Source organism: Hermetia illucens, chromosome 3, assembly GCF_905115235.1.
Source record: "Hermetia illucens chromosome 3, iHerIll2.2.curated.20191125, whole genome shotgun sequence".
Lineage (NCBI taxonomy): Eukaryota > Metazoa > Arthropoda > Insecta > Diptera > Stratiomyidae > Hermetia > Hermetia illucens.
In genome coordinates, this window is record NC_051851.1 from 33548218 (window position 1) to 33565503 (window position 17286).

At 43.1% G+C, this 17286-nt stretch overlaps 1 protein-coding gene across 1 annotated transcript in view; it reads right to left on the reverse strand.

Moving 5' to 3' along the window:
* LOC119651389 (carcinine transporter) overlaps positions 1-17286 on the reverse strand; it is a 38599-nt gene that overhangs the window by 11355 nt on the left and 9958 nt on the right. The window contains exons 2-3 of the mRNA XM_038054971.1: positions 4867-5126; positions 4687-4805 (exon numbers count right to left, since the gene is read on the reverse strand). Coding sequence (XP_037910899.1) covers positions 4687-4805; positions 4867-5111 — 364 coding nt within the window. The 5' untranslated portion in view covers positions 5112-5126. The remainder of the gene's footprint in view (positions 1-4686; positions 4806-4866; positions 5127-17286) is intronic.

Below are 17286 nucleotides of genomic sequence, written 5' to 3' on the forward strand. Positions count from 1 at the left end.
CAGCATCTCCCCGACAATGTTGTCTGGAGAGAGATCAACTATGTTTAAATAGAGCTGGTCACGAATCCGATCCCACTTTCTACAAGAAAAAAAATGTGATGGGCGGCGTCCACAACTTCATTGCAAAACACACAATTCGGAGATCGTACCTTTTCAATCTTGTACAGGTAGGACTGAAAATCTCTATGCCCACTTGTAAATTGGATAAGGAAATAGCCAGTTTCACCATGCTTCCGATTCAGCCACCCACCTAAGTTGCCGATGAGCCGCGCAGCCCATCTGCCTCTAGTTTCATTTTGGCAAGAGAGTTTCCACTCGTCTAAGGTATGTTGCCGTTCTTCACAAGCAACCACCACCCTTGGCCCATCTCCCTTGCGCTTGTATATGGCTTGACGCTCCTCAGCAAGAAGGGCAACAGAACAGACTGCGTTGAACTCATCAGGAGACGTCGCCTGCTAGACGTAGGACCCCGAATATTTGCCATTAGCCTACTTAACGCCGAAAATCCAGCTGCAGCCTTGTTCGCTGCTGCTTTGATTTATTCAGAAAGGCTCATTTTTGTGTCAAAAGTCAACCCAAAGTACTTTACCGCTGGTTTCGAGTCGATTATCGACTCGTCGCATCACTATGCCGAGTCTGCTTTGCGCCTGTTGCACGGTGCGTCCAGCAACAAGCCACGACATCATCTGCAGACGCGACTCTTCTGGTATGTCGAGTTTAAGTAGACTATCATAGGTAGCGTTCCAGAGGTCCGGCCCTAGGGTGGATCCCTGTGCTACCACCGAAGTTACCTCCATCCTCCTCTGACCCTCTAGCGTTTCATCGAGTAGGGAGGGGTTCATCAGATAGTCCCTCAACATCCGTATATCCGAAATAGTTCGGCACGTGGAAAATATTATCTAGTGTGCCTAGAATGTTTTTCCATTTACGTCAAGCGTTACGAACAGTACCAACCGTCGAATACGGCGGCTATGTGCCTCCGCTCGTCGAACGGCATCCACGATTTGCTTGACAGCATCAACTGTGAATCTCCTTGCTCTAAAACCAAACTGCCATGGAGATAAATCTCCGGCAGCCCGTATCGCTCAGTGAGTCTACTTCAAGCTCATCTTTTCCAGCACTGTCAAGGATACATAGTGTGCGGAATGAAGACGGCAACTTCTGCAGAGCCCCGATTTTTCGGGTTACCAATTTGTAACCGAGTCCGCACGGATCCCCATTCATCTCGTTGACCAGATTCTACCAGCAGCGAGCTTTGCTCTTGTTTATTGCGCTGAGGAGTCTCCTTTTGGCTGATTTGTACTCCGTCATTATGGCACATGCCTCCTCCCGGTGGCTCAGACGTTGTGCTAAGCGGGCGGAACCTGTGACACTCCTTCCGTCCAGGGCATACAGGCTCCGTGAGCTGTCGTTATCAGGTTCATAACTGAATTTACGACAGTATCGGCTGCAGCACCACCGTCCCCAGGAGTACCCTCCAGAGCGGCCCCATCTGTTCCAAGAGTTTCGATAAACTTCCATGCACAGAAAGAGCGCCGGGGTGGCGTACATCGAGAGTTTGAGTCCACCACTTCACACAAGGCAATGTAAAGATGGTCACTTGTCGAAAAGTCTTCCAGAACTCGCCACCTGTCCACCAGCGAAACCAGTGATTACGACGCGAAGGATACGTCTGGAATCCTTCCCTCGCAGTCTAGGTACCGGAACGTTGGGGCAGATCTGGTGTTTAAAACTACCAGTCCTGCTCTCGCCGCCATTTCCAGAATTCCCTCTGAAGTCTGTGTGGGGCATACCCCTTTCAAGTCCAAACATCTGTAACATTTGGAGGGAGCGGCCCGGAGTCGTATCCTACACACTACCCAACCAATTCTGATTTTCCCACTATTTAGAAGGTTCCTCGTATATTGCTCGGCAACTTACACCACAGCGAGTTTCGAATGAATCCTCCTTTTTCTTAGAGCAAACTCCTCGACTTTAATCTCCATCGGAGAACCACGTATCACCCGCAAACCAATGGGATGCTCCAAAGGTGGCACAAGGCGCTGAGAGCCGCTATAATGGCCTAAGATGACTCTTCTTGGTCGCTGGTCCTGCCACTCGTTCCACTTGGCCTCCGAACAGCCAATCGAGAAGAATTTGCTGGAAGTCCCGCGGAGCTGGTATGCGGGGAGAACCTGAGACTCCTCAGCGACCCTGTTCTCGACATCAGGTTGAGGCTGCTCAAGGACACAGAGCCAAAACCAAAGCCAAAACCGCCACCACCCACGAGCCAGGCGAAAAACGTGAGTGACGTGCCAAGGGATCTCCTGTATGCAAGTCTTAATTAGGATGGACGCCCCTCGGAAGTTGCTGCAGCCACTTTACGACGATCCCTTCGAAGTCCTCGTGCGAGGACATCATTATAGCCTCAACGTTGGGAGCACGGTCAAACGGGTCTCCTTGGCTTCATTAAAACCCTTCGTGCAGCAAAAAAGGGCAGCCAGGAGGAGGGGCGCGCGACGCCTCCGTTTTGACTTGCAGCAGGTGAGCTGAAGAAGCCGAGTGTCTCGTTCTGGCAGAGCGAACAACAAAAAACAATTTTTGACAGCGGTATCAGCAGAGAGTCGAGTAGGAATAGGGTAGTAGAGCCTGCGTCAGTTTTTTAAAAAAAAGTAATATGCCTTCAGGACAAAGTGAACATATAAATAATTAAACTATCAGTGAATAAATTAGAATTTAAATTAAGTAAGAAAGGGGTGAATAAGAAAATATATCATTATTTATTTATATATTTCTTATATTTCCCAGTTATCACAATCTCTGCAGACGCAAGATTTTACCTAATATTAGCAATAAGTGCCAAGCGTTTAGGCTCGGAAAATGCTACCTTCCTAAAAGATAAAGAAGGGGCGCTGGTGGTGGTGGACGGTGGTATCAAATACATATGCAGAATGGTATATTTTCGCATGGTTTGAACCAGACTGTGATAGATTCCCAGGACATCAAGGGAAGCCGTGAGGAATTCTGACAATATTATGGGAACTACAACCACCCTCTCGGGATGCCAAATTTCTCTGATTTCCCTTGCCAGTGGCTCCTAGTTCACCTTCTTCTCCACGTATTTTCGTTCAATGTTGCTTTTAGGGGGGATAGCAACATCGATAATATAGACGGAGCGCCCCGTCTTGCCAACTATCAGCCCGTTAGGCTTAATATTCTATTTACCTATAATTCTAAGACATGCTGTCCTCCTGTCGGGTCTCTGGCAAGTTGTAGACATGTGTCCATAGTCCAAGCACCGGTGGCACTTGGCGCGGATTATCCGCATTCGTAACCTACATACGAGTAATATCCATCCAATTTTTATTTTTTTGCTTTTAAGGAGTTTCCTCACGTATTCTTCGGCGACTTCCATAACAGCGAGATTTTAGCCTCGAGAATTCACAGAAGTAATTCCCACCCGGATACCGGGCATTCACGCTTAATGGCATCTCTCAGTTCGAGCTTTTCTACCGCCTACCTACCGTCGGTTTGTTGAGAAGGGCAGACGGTCAAGTCTTTCTCCGTTTCCCTATCTTTTCCGTCGATGATTTACAATTCGAATCAGCTTTGGCTTTGGACAGATGATTTTCTGACGGAGTGGCTGCTTCTAGTTTAACCCATCTTCCGCTGCTGTCCATATTTGCCAGTAGGAGGAATGTGGTCCTGGAGTTCTTTTTGTTCCACCAGACTATTTTTCACGTTTTTACTGACGTTCTTCTGGAGGAAGGCTGCCGACCGCATGCATTTCACCATTGCCGCACATTTCCTGATAATCCTTTCCAGTTCCTTAGCTTGTGTCAAGTCTAGCAATTTTCTTTGGGCTTTTTCCGGAACACTGTAGGAGACTGAAGTTGTCGTTTCTTTACCGGCAGCCGCATTACTTTGCAAGACTTCTTCTACATTTGGGCATCCTTGCTGCCCTTTTTGCTCAACGTGGCAGTGGACGGCGCAAATTTGTGGTGCGTCCGAACACAGTTAACTCTTCATCATTCTCCGCCATTTCGTCGATTTTTTGAACATGTGTTTGTTCTCCCTGGGAATCTTATCAATGCAGGCAACAATAGGAACAGGTGTACCGTGAAAGTTTCCTGTTCCATAAGGATGAGGCTAAGCTTCGGTCACTACGCTAAGTTCATCCCGGAAACTCACGGACGAATCAGCGTTCGCTCGGGCGACGCGATCTACTAATACCGATTTAGTTTACACTAACGAAGGCTCACATCACCTGATCAACGTCGGCAGAGAGCTATCAATGGTTTCGAGGACTCCCAATGTGTTCCGACGTGTATGTCACTTATGGTTTCTTCTTCACCAAGTAGCCTTTTCAAGTTTTAGACCTAAAATGCCGATGTACTCCCAGGTAGGGAGTTAGAACTACTTACTCGGACGCCTCCGGGGCGTCATTCCCCGTATCATGAGCGACCAGTTAAAGGCAACCACTAACCACTATATCTCAGCAACACTGACAACCAGTTGATAACAAATATGAAGAAATTTTGAATTGAATGCAACATCAGCTTTGGTTAGCTTAATTCTGAGTGATGTTTGAATTTGTTTCTTGAAGGAGCATTCGATCCTGATTAGTAGAGTCTTGGCTTGTCGGTTTATTTGAGATCCCAACAGTTTATATTACCTTCTACTTAAATAAATACAAATTAAACTTACTCGTTACTGGGACATCACTGTAATTCCATGTCTCATAATCCCAATACTGAATATCCGTATAATTTAAGTCATACATCGAACACAAGCTAAATGTCTTTTCACCTTTATTGTTTTCTTCCCTGTAAAAAATGAAATTATTCTATAAGGGATAAAAGTAAAATTAGATAAATATAAACTCACTTGGGAAGAGTAATTTGTTTCCACTCTTGCATCGTGAGATTTGTTCTTTCGCGGCCAGGAACGTGGCACCAATGGTTCGGTATACTAAGCGCTAGGATAATGTTCATATACAACATGGCTGAGAATATTGTTAATCCACAAACATAAATTATTTTGAACATCTTTTGGAAGAAGCCGTCATAGCCTATTTTCGCCATGATTTCATTGCAGTGGTCGATTTCTTGTGGTTCTTCGTTCGGGTCCATGGTGAAACGTTAGATCTGAAAGAGTAAAAACGTATTACATTCGTACTTAAACTTATGGTGGAGATCATGAGGAAGTAAAAGAATATAACTTTTTTTCTCTGAAAATTTTCTGATTAATTTGAGTCATGTGCCGGATATGTAGATAATTACGTGATGTACAGATATATTCAAAATTTTAGTTCATTTCGAATGGTGTCTTCCAACAATGGTTTCCCGAATATAATCCCAAATTGAATCTATGTCCAAAACGAATTTTGAAATTACAAATGATAGGTATTAATGTAAAATACAAGGACTTCCATTCTATTGTACATATTTGATCTGATACAATTAAGGGCGAGAGAAAGGGGATGGGGATTACTTGCAATTATAGCACTACTAGCACTTTTTGTAAAAACCAAAGTATAACAAAATTGTCCTTACAAATATATTATGATGAACTATGAGGAGTGAGGAATTGCAACCCAATCTTTTAATTCGCCACCGTCTATAAAGGTTTAAAAATAAGGAGGGGGAAGATATCTATCAAAACCCTTTCATCTTTGAGACGGCTCTACGGCTTTCACTGTTTAACGCCATTGTACTCGAATGTAAGAAAGCGCTTCCACTTCCGTAGCTAAGGCAGCGCTCCAAAACTGTTTGTTCAGACATGATTAGATGTCACTATCTAAAGCCTTCTTCACGTAATTGGCTTGGGCATCATTTTTGCTAATAGAAATCTCCAAATAGCCAAATATTCAATTCGATGTGGTACCGACATTTTATCTGCTAGGGGGTGCTAGCAATCTGACGCAAGAGAGATAATTTTGACCTACTGTAACTTTGTTAGTAATAGTAGCATTTCCACCAAACTTTCCAGTACACTGTTCCATCTGAAAGCCTATATTAACGATAAATTTTACGAGTTTAGAATGAACTTAAGAGCGGTTTGCATTAATTTTTAAAAATATATTAATATATGGAGGATATTTCAGAGCCTTGATGTCATATAAAGGCTTCATCATGGTTTTTTTTCTGGTGGGTAAATTCTGAGAACGGAAATTTAAGTTACCCCCTTCTGACCCCCACCGCTTCCTTGTTTTCCACTCGATTTCGAAACAAAGTTTCCAAAGTACTAATCAGGACCTTTCATTTGATACCCCACTTGATTATATTCGGTGAAAAAAAAAATTACGCCTCCGTTTTGTACAAATGGGGAGCACCCTCAAGGTCCACATAGAACAATATCATACACTGCCTACTTGGACGTTCACAGTTCCCATCTTCGCACCAATCGTGTCAATCGATACAGCCGTTTCTAAGAAAAGTGCGTATGACAGAGAGACAGATCCACAGACACACAGATGCGTGTTTTCAACAAAACCTTAAAAAATAATAGACGACTCAATACTACAAGTGAGTTGAACTTCAGATAACTCGGCCTGCGTAATTGACCAAGGGGATGAATTATATTTGCTTATCGCACCATCTTGTCCTTCAGCTTCAGACAACAAAATGCGCGACCTTGACCAACGTAAATTGCTTTGGCATTTAATGGCCCAACCATTTTTATGGTGCCCACTAACACGGCATGCAATCCACCCAAGCATAACATGGAAATAGTCCGAAATCAACGAGTGACTACGGTTGCTTGGATTACCGCGTCTACACTTAATCGCTTTTCGATCGATCACCCACCGCCTGTACAGTTGAAATTGACAAGTCAGCCAAACCTCACATACATTCCGACAGGGTTGCGTGTCGACGGTTCAGGCAGAACTAGCAGACCTGCCGGAGCATCTACTATGGCTTTATATATCCAACTAAGCAAGTTTTGAACAAATGGAAGGTAAACGAGGAGCGAAAACTACATTAGTTCGGGTCCAAATTTTTTCGAAGGATTTCACAAGCATTGATTTTTGGACGGCATGACCCGAGTCTACACCAGAACTCATTTGATGTGACTTCAGTCACGAAACTTCACTAGTGGTATACTGGTACCATGGGAGCCGAAATAGTTCTCCAGTCTCAGAAGAATTCATGAACTTTCACTCTGATTATTACCGGTTGGTCCTCTAGTGGGAGTTTCATATGGCTTGTACAAGGGGACAAGAGACATTCGGACCTAAAAAATGGAGTTTTGTTTGAACTCGGGTGCCATACTCCTTAGTTCGGGAAAAAATTGGGCAGCTTTTACCTCCTCGTCAATGCTGAGCCATGAACTCAGTTTAGACTGTTGTCAGCGCGACTGCTGTGATGAACGATCTCGGACAGTACATGCGCGGGCGCAACTTCAGCGTCGCTATGTTGCAGGCATCCTGGGCAGTCGATGGCTGCATCAGGGACCTGTCTGCCAACATACGAGTGTTCCCTGCCAAGAAGTCGGTCAAGGCGGTCGCTGTCATTAATGATACGCATCTGAATTCCATCTGTGCTGAGAGTCTAACTAAAGATTGGAGCGTATGTGCCTCAAGTAAGGAACCTTTGAGACGATAGTTTCGCGTAAGCATGTACTGTCCGCCATTTGTCCGGATAGCTGAGTGATGTCAGTGGAATTTGTATTGTGATTTGACGTAACTGGGTTGAATATGTTGTTCAGATGCAGTGGTTAGCCGTCCGCTCTCCTCTCTCTGAGTATGTGCTTGTGTCAGTTGATGGGAAAGCTGAGTTATTGGATGGGTGGATATGTACCATTAGCATTACGTAATACGGTCAGGAAGCCCGAACGCAGGACTGCCAAGAATGTCAGGTGCTCTTCACAGTAAGCGAAGGGAATCCTGTCGTCTGAGGGAGGCATTCTGAAGGGAGCGTCGCGAATCGCCATGTTGACGTTAATTTAGGTAGCCGAAGGAGGTAGACTGGAAGTGCTTTGTCCTCCAGGAATGGAAAGGGAGATGAAGTCACGACATTGCCGGTGGTAAGGTGAATGTAAAGCCTATGCTGACATGGCATTATAGTGCTTGTGCCTGGTAAGTTGAACTGTTTCCGAGATCGAGCCTTCGGTGATCTTTATCGATCGCGCCGAAGGGGAAAGGAGGAGAGAAATCTCTCTTCTCCAGTGTTGTTAGATCGAGAAGGGCATGACAAAGCTCAGGTCTCGGAAATCACCTAGCTGGGATGGGTGACTGGTGAAATGCAAAACCATCTGACGGGCCTCCCATCTTTTACCTAGTGCTCCTGAAATTGTCATAGAAGATTAGGAGTAATTCTCGTTTGTGTGGGTGAAAACACCCCATCTTATGTCGGACATATAATATAATGAACTAACAGGTCCACCGACGACGCCTCAACATGTGTCAAAAACTTTGTTGCCGATTGTGCAAACAAATACGTCCTTGGAATCTATGCAAGTTTCAAAGCAGCCATGACTACCTAAGAAGGTCATCGGTCAGCTTAATTTGTTTGTCGAATGTGTTGCTTATGTGAATGATCTCCTCCTTCCTGCTGAGAGAAACAACCGACTTGAGCTTGAGCAGCGGGTAGCAAAGATCATGCGCATCTGTCGTCTCTTATAAACGGTATCGCGGTTTCAACGGCAAAAACCGTCGCAATACAGCTGAAAGGCAACCTATGTCATTCGCCCCTAGTTAATTTGAACGGAACTAATTTAAAACATTAGTAGAAAGTGACATATTTGGGAGTCACTGTCATGAAACACATGCGCTTATATCCGCACCTGGACGAGTTCAGGACGCGTTTTACTGAGTTTGTATGCACATTGTGTGTGGGCTCTAAGCCAGAGACCAGCTAGATCCATATATTTGGGACTCTTCCTTAAATATTCTATGCAGGGGCCCCTCTGTTATATGAGCTTGCGATGATGGTCTAGAGTAAAAACCTGCTCTGCGCTTGTTAGTGAATAGTGTTGTTACCGTGTCTTTCTGTATGTCGTATGGTTTCGGTCGACACCATGCAGGTATTTTTCGGTGTTCCTCCCCTTGATTTAGTGAATTTAGTTAGTGTTGATCAGGTGGAGGGGTTAGTACCGCTTGCGGTTAGAGGATTGTTAGACTAGATTTTAACTTAACTTAACTTAACGGAACTTAAATGGAACGAATGCGGAAAAGGTCAGATCACTCATGAATACATTCGAAGTGTGTCTGTCAAACAAAGTTCCATCTTGGACTTTGGGCTTGAGACATGCTTTCTCCTGATGGCGTGGTAGCTTGAAGTTTTTCTTGCCACGGAACCTTGTCTGCAGTCAGAATTGTCGCATGTCCTTTTTGTCTGTCCAGCCTATTGCGGCATCTAGATGATATTGGCTTTGACGTAGTGAACGGTATCTTACATAGATTTGTGCTTTACTAGCAGTGGTTCGGTTCGATGAGCTAATGCATGCGTGGGTGCTGCCTTCCACTGATTCCTTCCGTTTTGTCTTAGTGTAGCTTTATTTTGTCTTATGTGGAATATTATAGGCAGAGCGGTGGTTGACTGGTGGAAAAGTTTCCTTGCGGTACCCTTCAGAGCAAATTATTAATGTTAATTGCTCTTGAAAAGTAGTGTACAATGACTTTTGACCTATGTGCAAGAGGAAGTGTCATGGACTCAATGTTTTCCACATAAAGAAACACAAAATCTTTCTTACTTGAAGCGCCCAGTTTCCTGAATTGTTTTTACTTAGCGCGACTAACACAACAACTAAAGACTTAGGGCAACCAACTCATATATATTATTAATCAATTTAACACTTTTTTCATTCATGAGCGTGGAGTTCGGTGAGAGTGTTACAAAATAAGTTTGACAGTTTTCGAATAAATTGCATATTATAATTCATTGGATCAAAACCTAACAAGTAAATAATAAACGAAATGGTTATGGCAATTACTGATTAAGCTGTACTCAAGGGAGGCAATGGGTCAGACCTTATTAATGAAAGTCGATTGCCAAGAAATAACGAAATCAGTTCAGAGTCAAAACAAAATCGAGTTAATTGAAAAATTATGGTCGCGCTTGAATTTCTAGGTGAATGCGTAAAGTTGAAGTGATATTATTCTCGCAAAGATTGTAATAATGCGGTTAACGATTTATTTACATTTTTTTCGTCAGAAACTTTGATTTCTAACCGAATTTTGATAGCAGAACCATGAACCTTGTTTATGTTGATTTGAAACAGCTGGTCTTGTTCCAGATTTCCGATGCTGTTGAATAATATAATCCTTATCATTACTAACGACGCTCATAAATCATTATTTTACTGCCGCTGAAAACTAACAGAAATGTGTGTATCTATCTAATCATAGATCTTATCTTTACCAATTCAGATACGGACTTTGGATCTTTATTTCCTTTATTGTGAAATGGCTAAAAATCAGATAAAGCTGAGCATATGCGGTCTCCAATTTATCATATTTGACTAAGGAACTTGAGGACTCTTTGAAAACAGGGATTACTCACATATTGTTATCAGTTGCAGCAAGTCATTCCGATTGTACTGCGACCTAGCAAACAAAATTATTAGATATCATCATGAATTGCAAACTATTTTACAACAGATTCGTATCTTTTGTTATCCAAGCTTATATACTTGTTATGCTAATTTCCATGGGTTCTGAAAGTTTACTTTTTGGAAGCAAACGTGATATAAATAGAGACATTTGGATTTCGAGGTAGTGAACAATTTAAACATGAGGCGCCAAGGCGTCATATGTGAGTTTTTATCACATGTCCCACCGAAGTCGCAAATTGCAACAGAAAGATATTTTATAATTTTATCATATACAATATGTACCAGGTCTCACGTGTGTTCTAATGGATAGGCATTGTTCATAACTATGTTTGCTTTTGTCGCTTAATTAATCAGCTCTTTATGGCTTATATGTAGTGGTGGGCGTGTATTTGAAGAAGTTTAAGACGCTAATGAGTATTTAAGAATAACCTTACTATGGAGAACTGAATAGAAGTTGTCAAGTAGTAATTAAAAGACAGCAAATTGTATGTCATAATAGAATTACCGGATCATATGTTTGAGTAAGAGTGAGTGCTAATTAGTCTTTTGAAGTTGATACTTTTACACAAAGAGGTTTGTTTCTCTCCAAGATTGTAAATTATTGAAGAAAATACTATCAATAAATAACGTAGATAGCGTTGAAACAAAAGTGAGGGAAAAGCAATTTAAAAACAAGTCGGGAAACCGGAAGCTTGACGCTTCAGGTATAAAAGGTTTTGTGTTTCCCTATGTGAGGAGCATAACGTAGTTCTCCATTGGCTTATAGCATTGACCCGAGATATTGAAATCGTTCAGTTCTGGGCAGATTACTGCCATTGCCAGAATTGAGCGATTTAAGTATCTCGAAGGGCAGGTTACTGCCATTGCCAGAACTCAGTGATTTAAAAATCTCGAGTCAACGCTATCAGCCAATAGAGAACTGCGTAATGAAATTCTTTCACGCATTAATGAAACCTGGATGAAGTGGCATTCCCCGACTGGTATCCTTTGTGATCTACGTATCAGCGCACGTCCCAAATCTAAAATTTACTGCAATGTCGTCCGTCTGCCACTCTCTATAGTTCTGAGTGTTGGCCGACTATAAAGGACAATGAACGGCGTCTTGCGGTAATGGGGACGAAGATGTTGCATTGCACTGGTGGCGTGACACGTTTTGATTACGTGTGAATTGAGAATATCCGCGATATCGATATGGGTTTGCATCGATCGTGGAAAAACTGCAAGAGAGGCGTTTTCGATGGTGTGGTCACGTAATTCACGCTAACCAGAATTCAACAACCAGTATTGACCAGAACATCGAAAGCAATGGTAAGCAACCAAAAAGCCGGCCAAAACAATGGTGGGTTGATACGCTGGATGGGGATTTAAAGGTCTCGCGATTACATCCTGATCAGGCATTTGATAAAATAAAATGACGAAACCGATCACGACAAGCCGACCCCGCTTGTGAACTGAAAGTTGAAGAAAAAGAAAAAGATGTTAGGAGCGACGAGTGCACAACAGCTCCGTGTAATATAGCTAAAAATTCTATTGCCATCTATTTTCTAGAAAGCGATTTAAATAAATCATTTGATGGAAAGCCCTGTGTTGATAATGGTCAACCTCATACGCTTCACACTCTGAGTTTAATATTATTAGCAAATACCAAGAATTTGACCGACAACAAATATAAAAAAGGTCTAGGGAGAATTAGATTCTTCTTGAATGGAATTTTAATATTTCACTCGAATGATAATTATTCTTGTTACTTATGACGTGAGGATCTTATTTGTATGGCTTAGGATGCTGGTAATTCGCACGAAATTGATAAGCTTGAACTGCTATAACTTTGACACTAATAGTTGGATTTTCATAAAACTTGGCATGGGTATGCACGAGCCTATGTCGGTTCAAAATTTAGTACACCTACAATGAACCTATGGGGAGTTTTTTAGTTAATTTCTAAAAGTTGATAATATACTATTAGTAAATTTATTTGCGCAGATACCGGAATGGGACATCTCATGAAGATTAGATTTCACATAAGTGTTTTACACAAAACCTTCAAAAGGGCTGCAGATAAGTAGATTCTTCACAAATGCGACTTTAATATTTCACGCGAATGTCAATTATTCCCGTTAATTATGACGTCAGCATCTTATTTGCACGGCTTTGGAACCAGTTAATTCGCGCGAAAGTGCTAAGTTTGAACTGCTACAACTTTGGCGTTAATAGCCAGATTTGCATGAAGTTTAACACGTATAAAGGAAATATTATACTCTATGCTGATACAAAAGTCGAAAGTCCTAGGATGAATTTAAGGGGGGTTTTACAGTAAATATCTAAAAGTTAGTAATATACAATTAGTAAGTTTATTTGAACAGATATCGGAATGGGACATATTTTGAGGCCTAGATTTCATCCAGGCGCACCACCCTGATTTTTTTCGGATTTTTAGGTTGGGCAGATTCCGAAAATGAGTCCTGTCTCACTTTAAGTGTGTACATTTTGACTCCTTCCTAACCTACTTTGCAATTCAAGCCAAAACTAATGCCAGCTTCGAAAAGTACAAATCGAGGCCTTTCATTTGATGTCCTACACGACTATATCCGGCGAAAAAATTTCCTCCCTTTGCATGTATGGGGAGCCTTCCTTTAAACTCCACCTAAATTTATGCCACTCGCTGTATGCGTATCTGTCCACCAAATTTCGTTCGGATCGGTTTAGCCGTTTTGGAAAAAAATGCGTGTAATAGACAGACAGACAGACAGACATTGAATCGATTTTAATCAGGTTTTGTTTTACACAAAACCTTAATTAGTGCTCGAGGCGTTTAAATTTAAAGTATGTTCAATTCAGCAGCTTCTGCTGAGCCACTAAAGCTGAAAACTTAGTGGAACGGTTAGTAAAGGGGCGATCATTTTTTTTTGGAGTAGGGTCGGTGAATGCAACAGTATGCTGTCGGCCTACCAACTAAACACATCCCTGTCATCAGAGAATTAGTGTGGAACCGTTTGACACATTACTTCGGGCTAGCCCTCCCGCTCTGGGCTTTGGGAGCCTTCAAGTCAGTGAATTCCTTTCACCAACGGGAGGGGAGGGGAGGAAGGGAGTTGTTATTTCAGGGAACCCTTTACCATTCGATCCCTCCGGCGGTCGAATTCAATCTTCTTCACTACAAGAAGAGTCCGAACATAATACGCAACACGATTCTCCTTGACAATATTGTCTGGAGAAAACTCCCCTGTATCTTCATAAAGCTGCTGACGAAAGCCGTCCCACCTCTCGTAAGAGAAAAAGATGTTTTCGGCGTCGTCCGCCACCCCATTGCAGAACACACAATCAGAAGATCGCGCCTTCCCAATCATGTGCAGGTAAGACTGAAAACCTCCGTGCCCGCTTAGAAGTTGGGTAAGGAAGTAATCAATCTCATTGTGCGTTGGGTTCAACCACGGGTCTAAATTGTTGATGAGCCGCTCAGTCTATCTGCCTCTTGGCTTATTTTGCCAAGAGAGTTGCCAATCGATAAGGGTGCGTTGACTTTCTTCACGGGCAACCACGTCTCTTAAGTTCTCGCCCTTACGGCGGTAGTTAGCTTTGCGCTCCTTGGCAAGTAGGACAACGGGGATTATTCCCGCGATCACCATCACAGCCGATTCGAAGACAGCGCGATAATCAGACACCCCCCCCCCCAAAGTTCCCCGCCTCTGTACTTGAGTAAGGCGCTTACGATGCACCTCCTTGTCAAGGGCATCAGCCCGTACCTCCGTGCCATAGAACAGAACCGACTGGGTTGCTGCCATAAGGAGACGTCTCCTAGTAGATATGCGGCCCCCAACATTCGCCATTAGCCGACCCAGGGCCGGGACTCCAGCTGCAGCCCTGTCCGCTGCTGCTTTGACTTGCTCAAAGAAGCTATCTTCCAGTCGAGCATTAACCCAAGTTATTTAACCGCTGGTTTGACTCTATAGTCAACTCGCCGATCGATATGGAACACATGGTGGGGATTATCTTTCTGGGCAAAATGACTACTTCAGTTTTTTCCAGCGCAAGGTTGAAACCGTGAGACGTCATCCATCCGCTTACCCGTCGCATCAATATGTCAAGTCGGCCTGTTCAAGAGTGCGTCCGGCAACAAGTGTCGCAATGTCGTCTGCATATCCAACCAGGCGCAACGCTTCGGGCATATCGAGTCTCAGCAGACTATTATAAGAAGCGTTCCAGAGGTCCGGCCCTAGAATCGATCTCTGTGCTACTCCCGACGTGATTTCCATCCTCCTTTGGCCCTCTAATGTCTCATAGAGCAGTAGCGGTCTTTCAGATAATCCCTCAATATCCGCAAGAGATATATTGGCACGTGAAATGAGTTTTCTAATGTGCCAAGCATATCTGTCGATCTTACGGAATTGGAGGCATTTCTGACATCGAGCGTTATGAGGAGCACTATCCGTTGAGATCGGCGACTGTGTGCCTCGGCTCGATGAACCGCCTCTGCGACCTCCATAACAGCATTCACTGTAGATATCCCTGTTCTGAACCCGAACTGCCTTGGAGATAAGTCCCCGGCAGCGCTGACCGCTTCAGCGAGCCTAATCCTGATGAGCTTCTCGAGCACTTTCCCGGCCGTGTTAAGCATACACAGCGGTCGGTATGCAGACGAGAGCCCTGGGTCTCCTTTACCCTGAATCTGACGGAAGAAAACATGTTAGCTTAAACTGGAATATAAAAAAATTTGATAATGGCTCAATCACGTGCGTGTAACACTCGGCCCCCGAATTCTGCGATTGAGAAACATATCCTCAATCGGTGCTTCCCCTGCCTCAGATGGTCATGTGGCACGGTCTTTGGGGTTCTCATCCTGTCTTGGTATCTATTCGGCAACGTTTAGAGCTTTTCAGGTTGATTTACAAGAAAGTAAGCACCGAAGACTCATCATATATTTGAAACCAATAATGTCTTAACCAAATTACAGCAAATTCATTGCGATATTGGCAATTTTGAATTCAAACGCCAAAGCTCGTCCTGCTTCTATTAGATGTAGAATGGGGCCCGGTATAGCAGAGCGTACCCTCGTTTTACAATAATGAATAAATATCCAACCACCTGGATTAGTTCTGCTTCCATAGGAAGTGGTATTAAATGCTGAAGAATTCGCTGAATTCCATACAATGGAGATATCTTATTAATCCCTACGTCCCTATAGACTGGACAAGATTTGGATCCATTGAGTCCAATTCATTAAAGTAGTACACTGTCATTAACTAATTAGATGCAATTTGAATATTTAACCCAACCGAATAAATGAACCAATTACGCATTTGGTTCAATGACTTTGTTAATGCGTTTTTCGGTGAGAGACCGCAGTATAAGGCTGCAGCAAGGGACCACATTGCCCCTTACAGGGTACTGTAATCCAAAAGGGTACCATTACAGTCTCGAATGAAGTGCTCTAACACACTTCAAGGTCCTGATCCAATTGGGTTGTTGCGCCAACGATTATTATTATTAAGGGACTCTGGGAAGGGCGTTTACATTGTCAGGACAGGCATAATAATCCAAGCAATTTCGTTCTTGCCGAAATCTTTGCCACCTTGCTGTTATTATGCTTATTGCTATGCTATTATTATTTTCCGCATTTTATTTTAATCCTTGATGAATTGTTTGGTTTAACAAAGTTAATGCCATGATCGCTATAGATTCCGGAACACGGCCTTTTCTTAATCATAAATCGTTTAAAAATATTTCCGTTATTAACTCGCGCACTAGTTCGAAGTGTTCCCTTTCAAAACAGCTGTTGATATCTTAAACGAGCCTGCACACCACAACGCTAAAACTACAAAGACTACTGCCAAATAAACCATCAATTGTTTTAACCAATTATTCATATACCTTGTTTACGTAGGCGGTGACGTTCTTCATGCTGACTTATCCAGAAGACGTGGAGGAGTTTACTGAATCATAACATATTTCCTCAATCACCTCGACTACCCATCTGTTTGCTCTCCCAGTGGGTCATGGTTCTTGGTCAAATGGCTCTGGATTTAGAACGAGAGGCTAGATTTAGAAGAGAAGTAGAGCTGGACTGAAGATAAATACCAACAAAACCAAGGTTCTCAGTCTAATGAATCATCGCACTCTTCATATCTAATGGACAGAGCAGCGAAAACGTCGATCAATTTATCTATCTAGGAGGGAAGGAATTTCTCCTATCTTGGGTTCAAAATCACAACCGACAACAGCTGTGACGATGAAACCCGCGCACGGTTGTTGGCAGCCAAGAGCCTATTTCAACTTACAAAAACCGTTCCGCTCGAAACGTCTCACGTCTAGGGTCAAAGCTCTTACTCTACAAGACTGCGATTTTACCAGTCCTTATGGATACCTGGGTTCTTAGCAAGAAAAATTGTTAACTCTTGGCCGCGTTTAAAATAAGAATCCTCCCAAGAATTTTGTGGCCCCCTACATGAGAATGGAGCCTGCATAGCCTACATAACAACGAAATCAATGAGCGATACCATGATCGTCATGTTGTGGATAAAATCCGGCTCAATAGGTTACGGTGGGCAGGTCACTTAATCCGGATGGTTAAGGATGATCCAGCCCGGAGAGTCTATAAGGGCAAAATCTATGGTAGAAAAAGAAGACGAGGTAGACCCTGCCCGAGATGAGACGATGGGGTAGGTCAGGATAACAAACAGCTTTTAGGGATATCGGAATGGTGGACCTTGGCGCAAAACAGGGGTGTCGGCGGTTGTATTGGTGTTCTTTCTG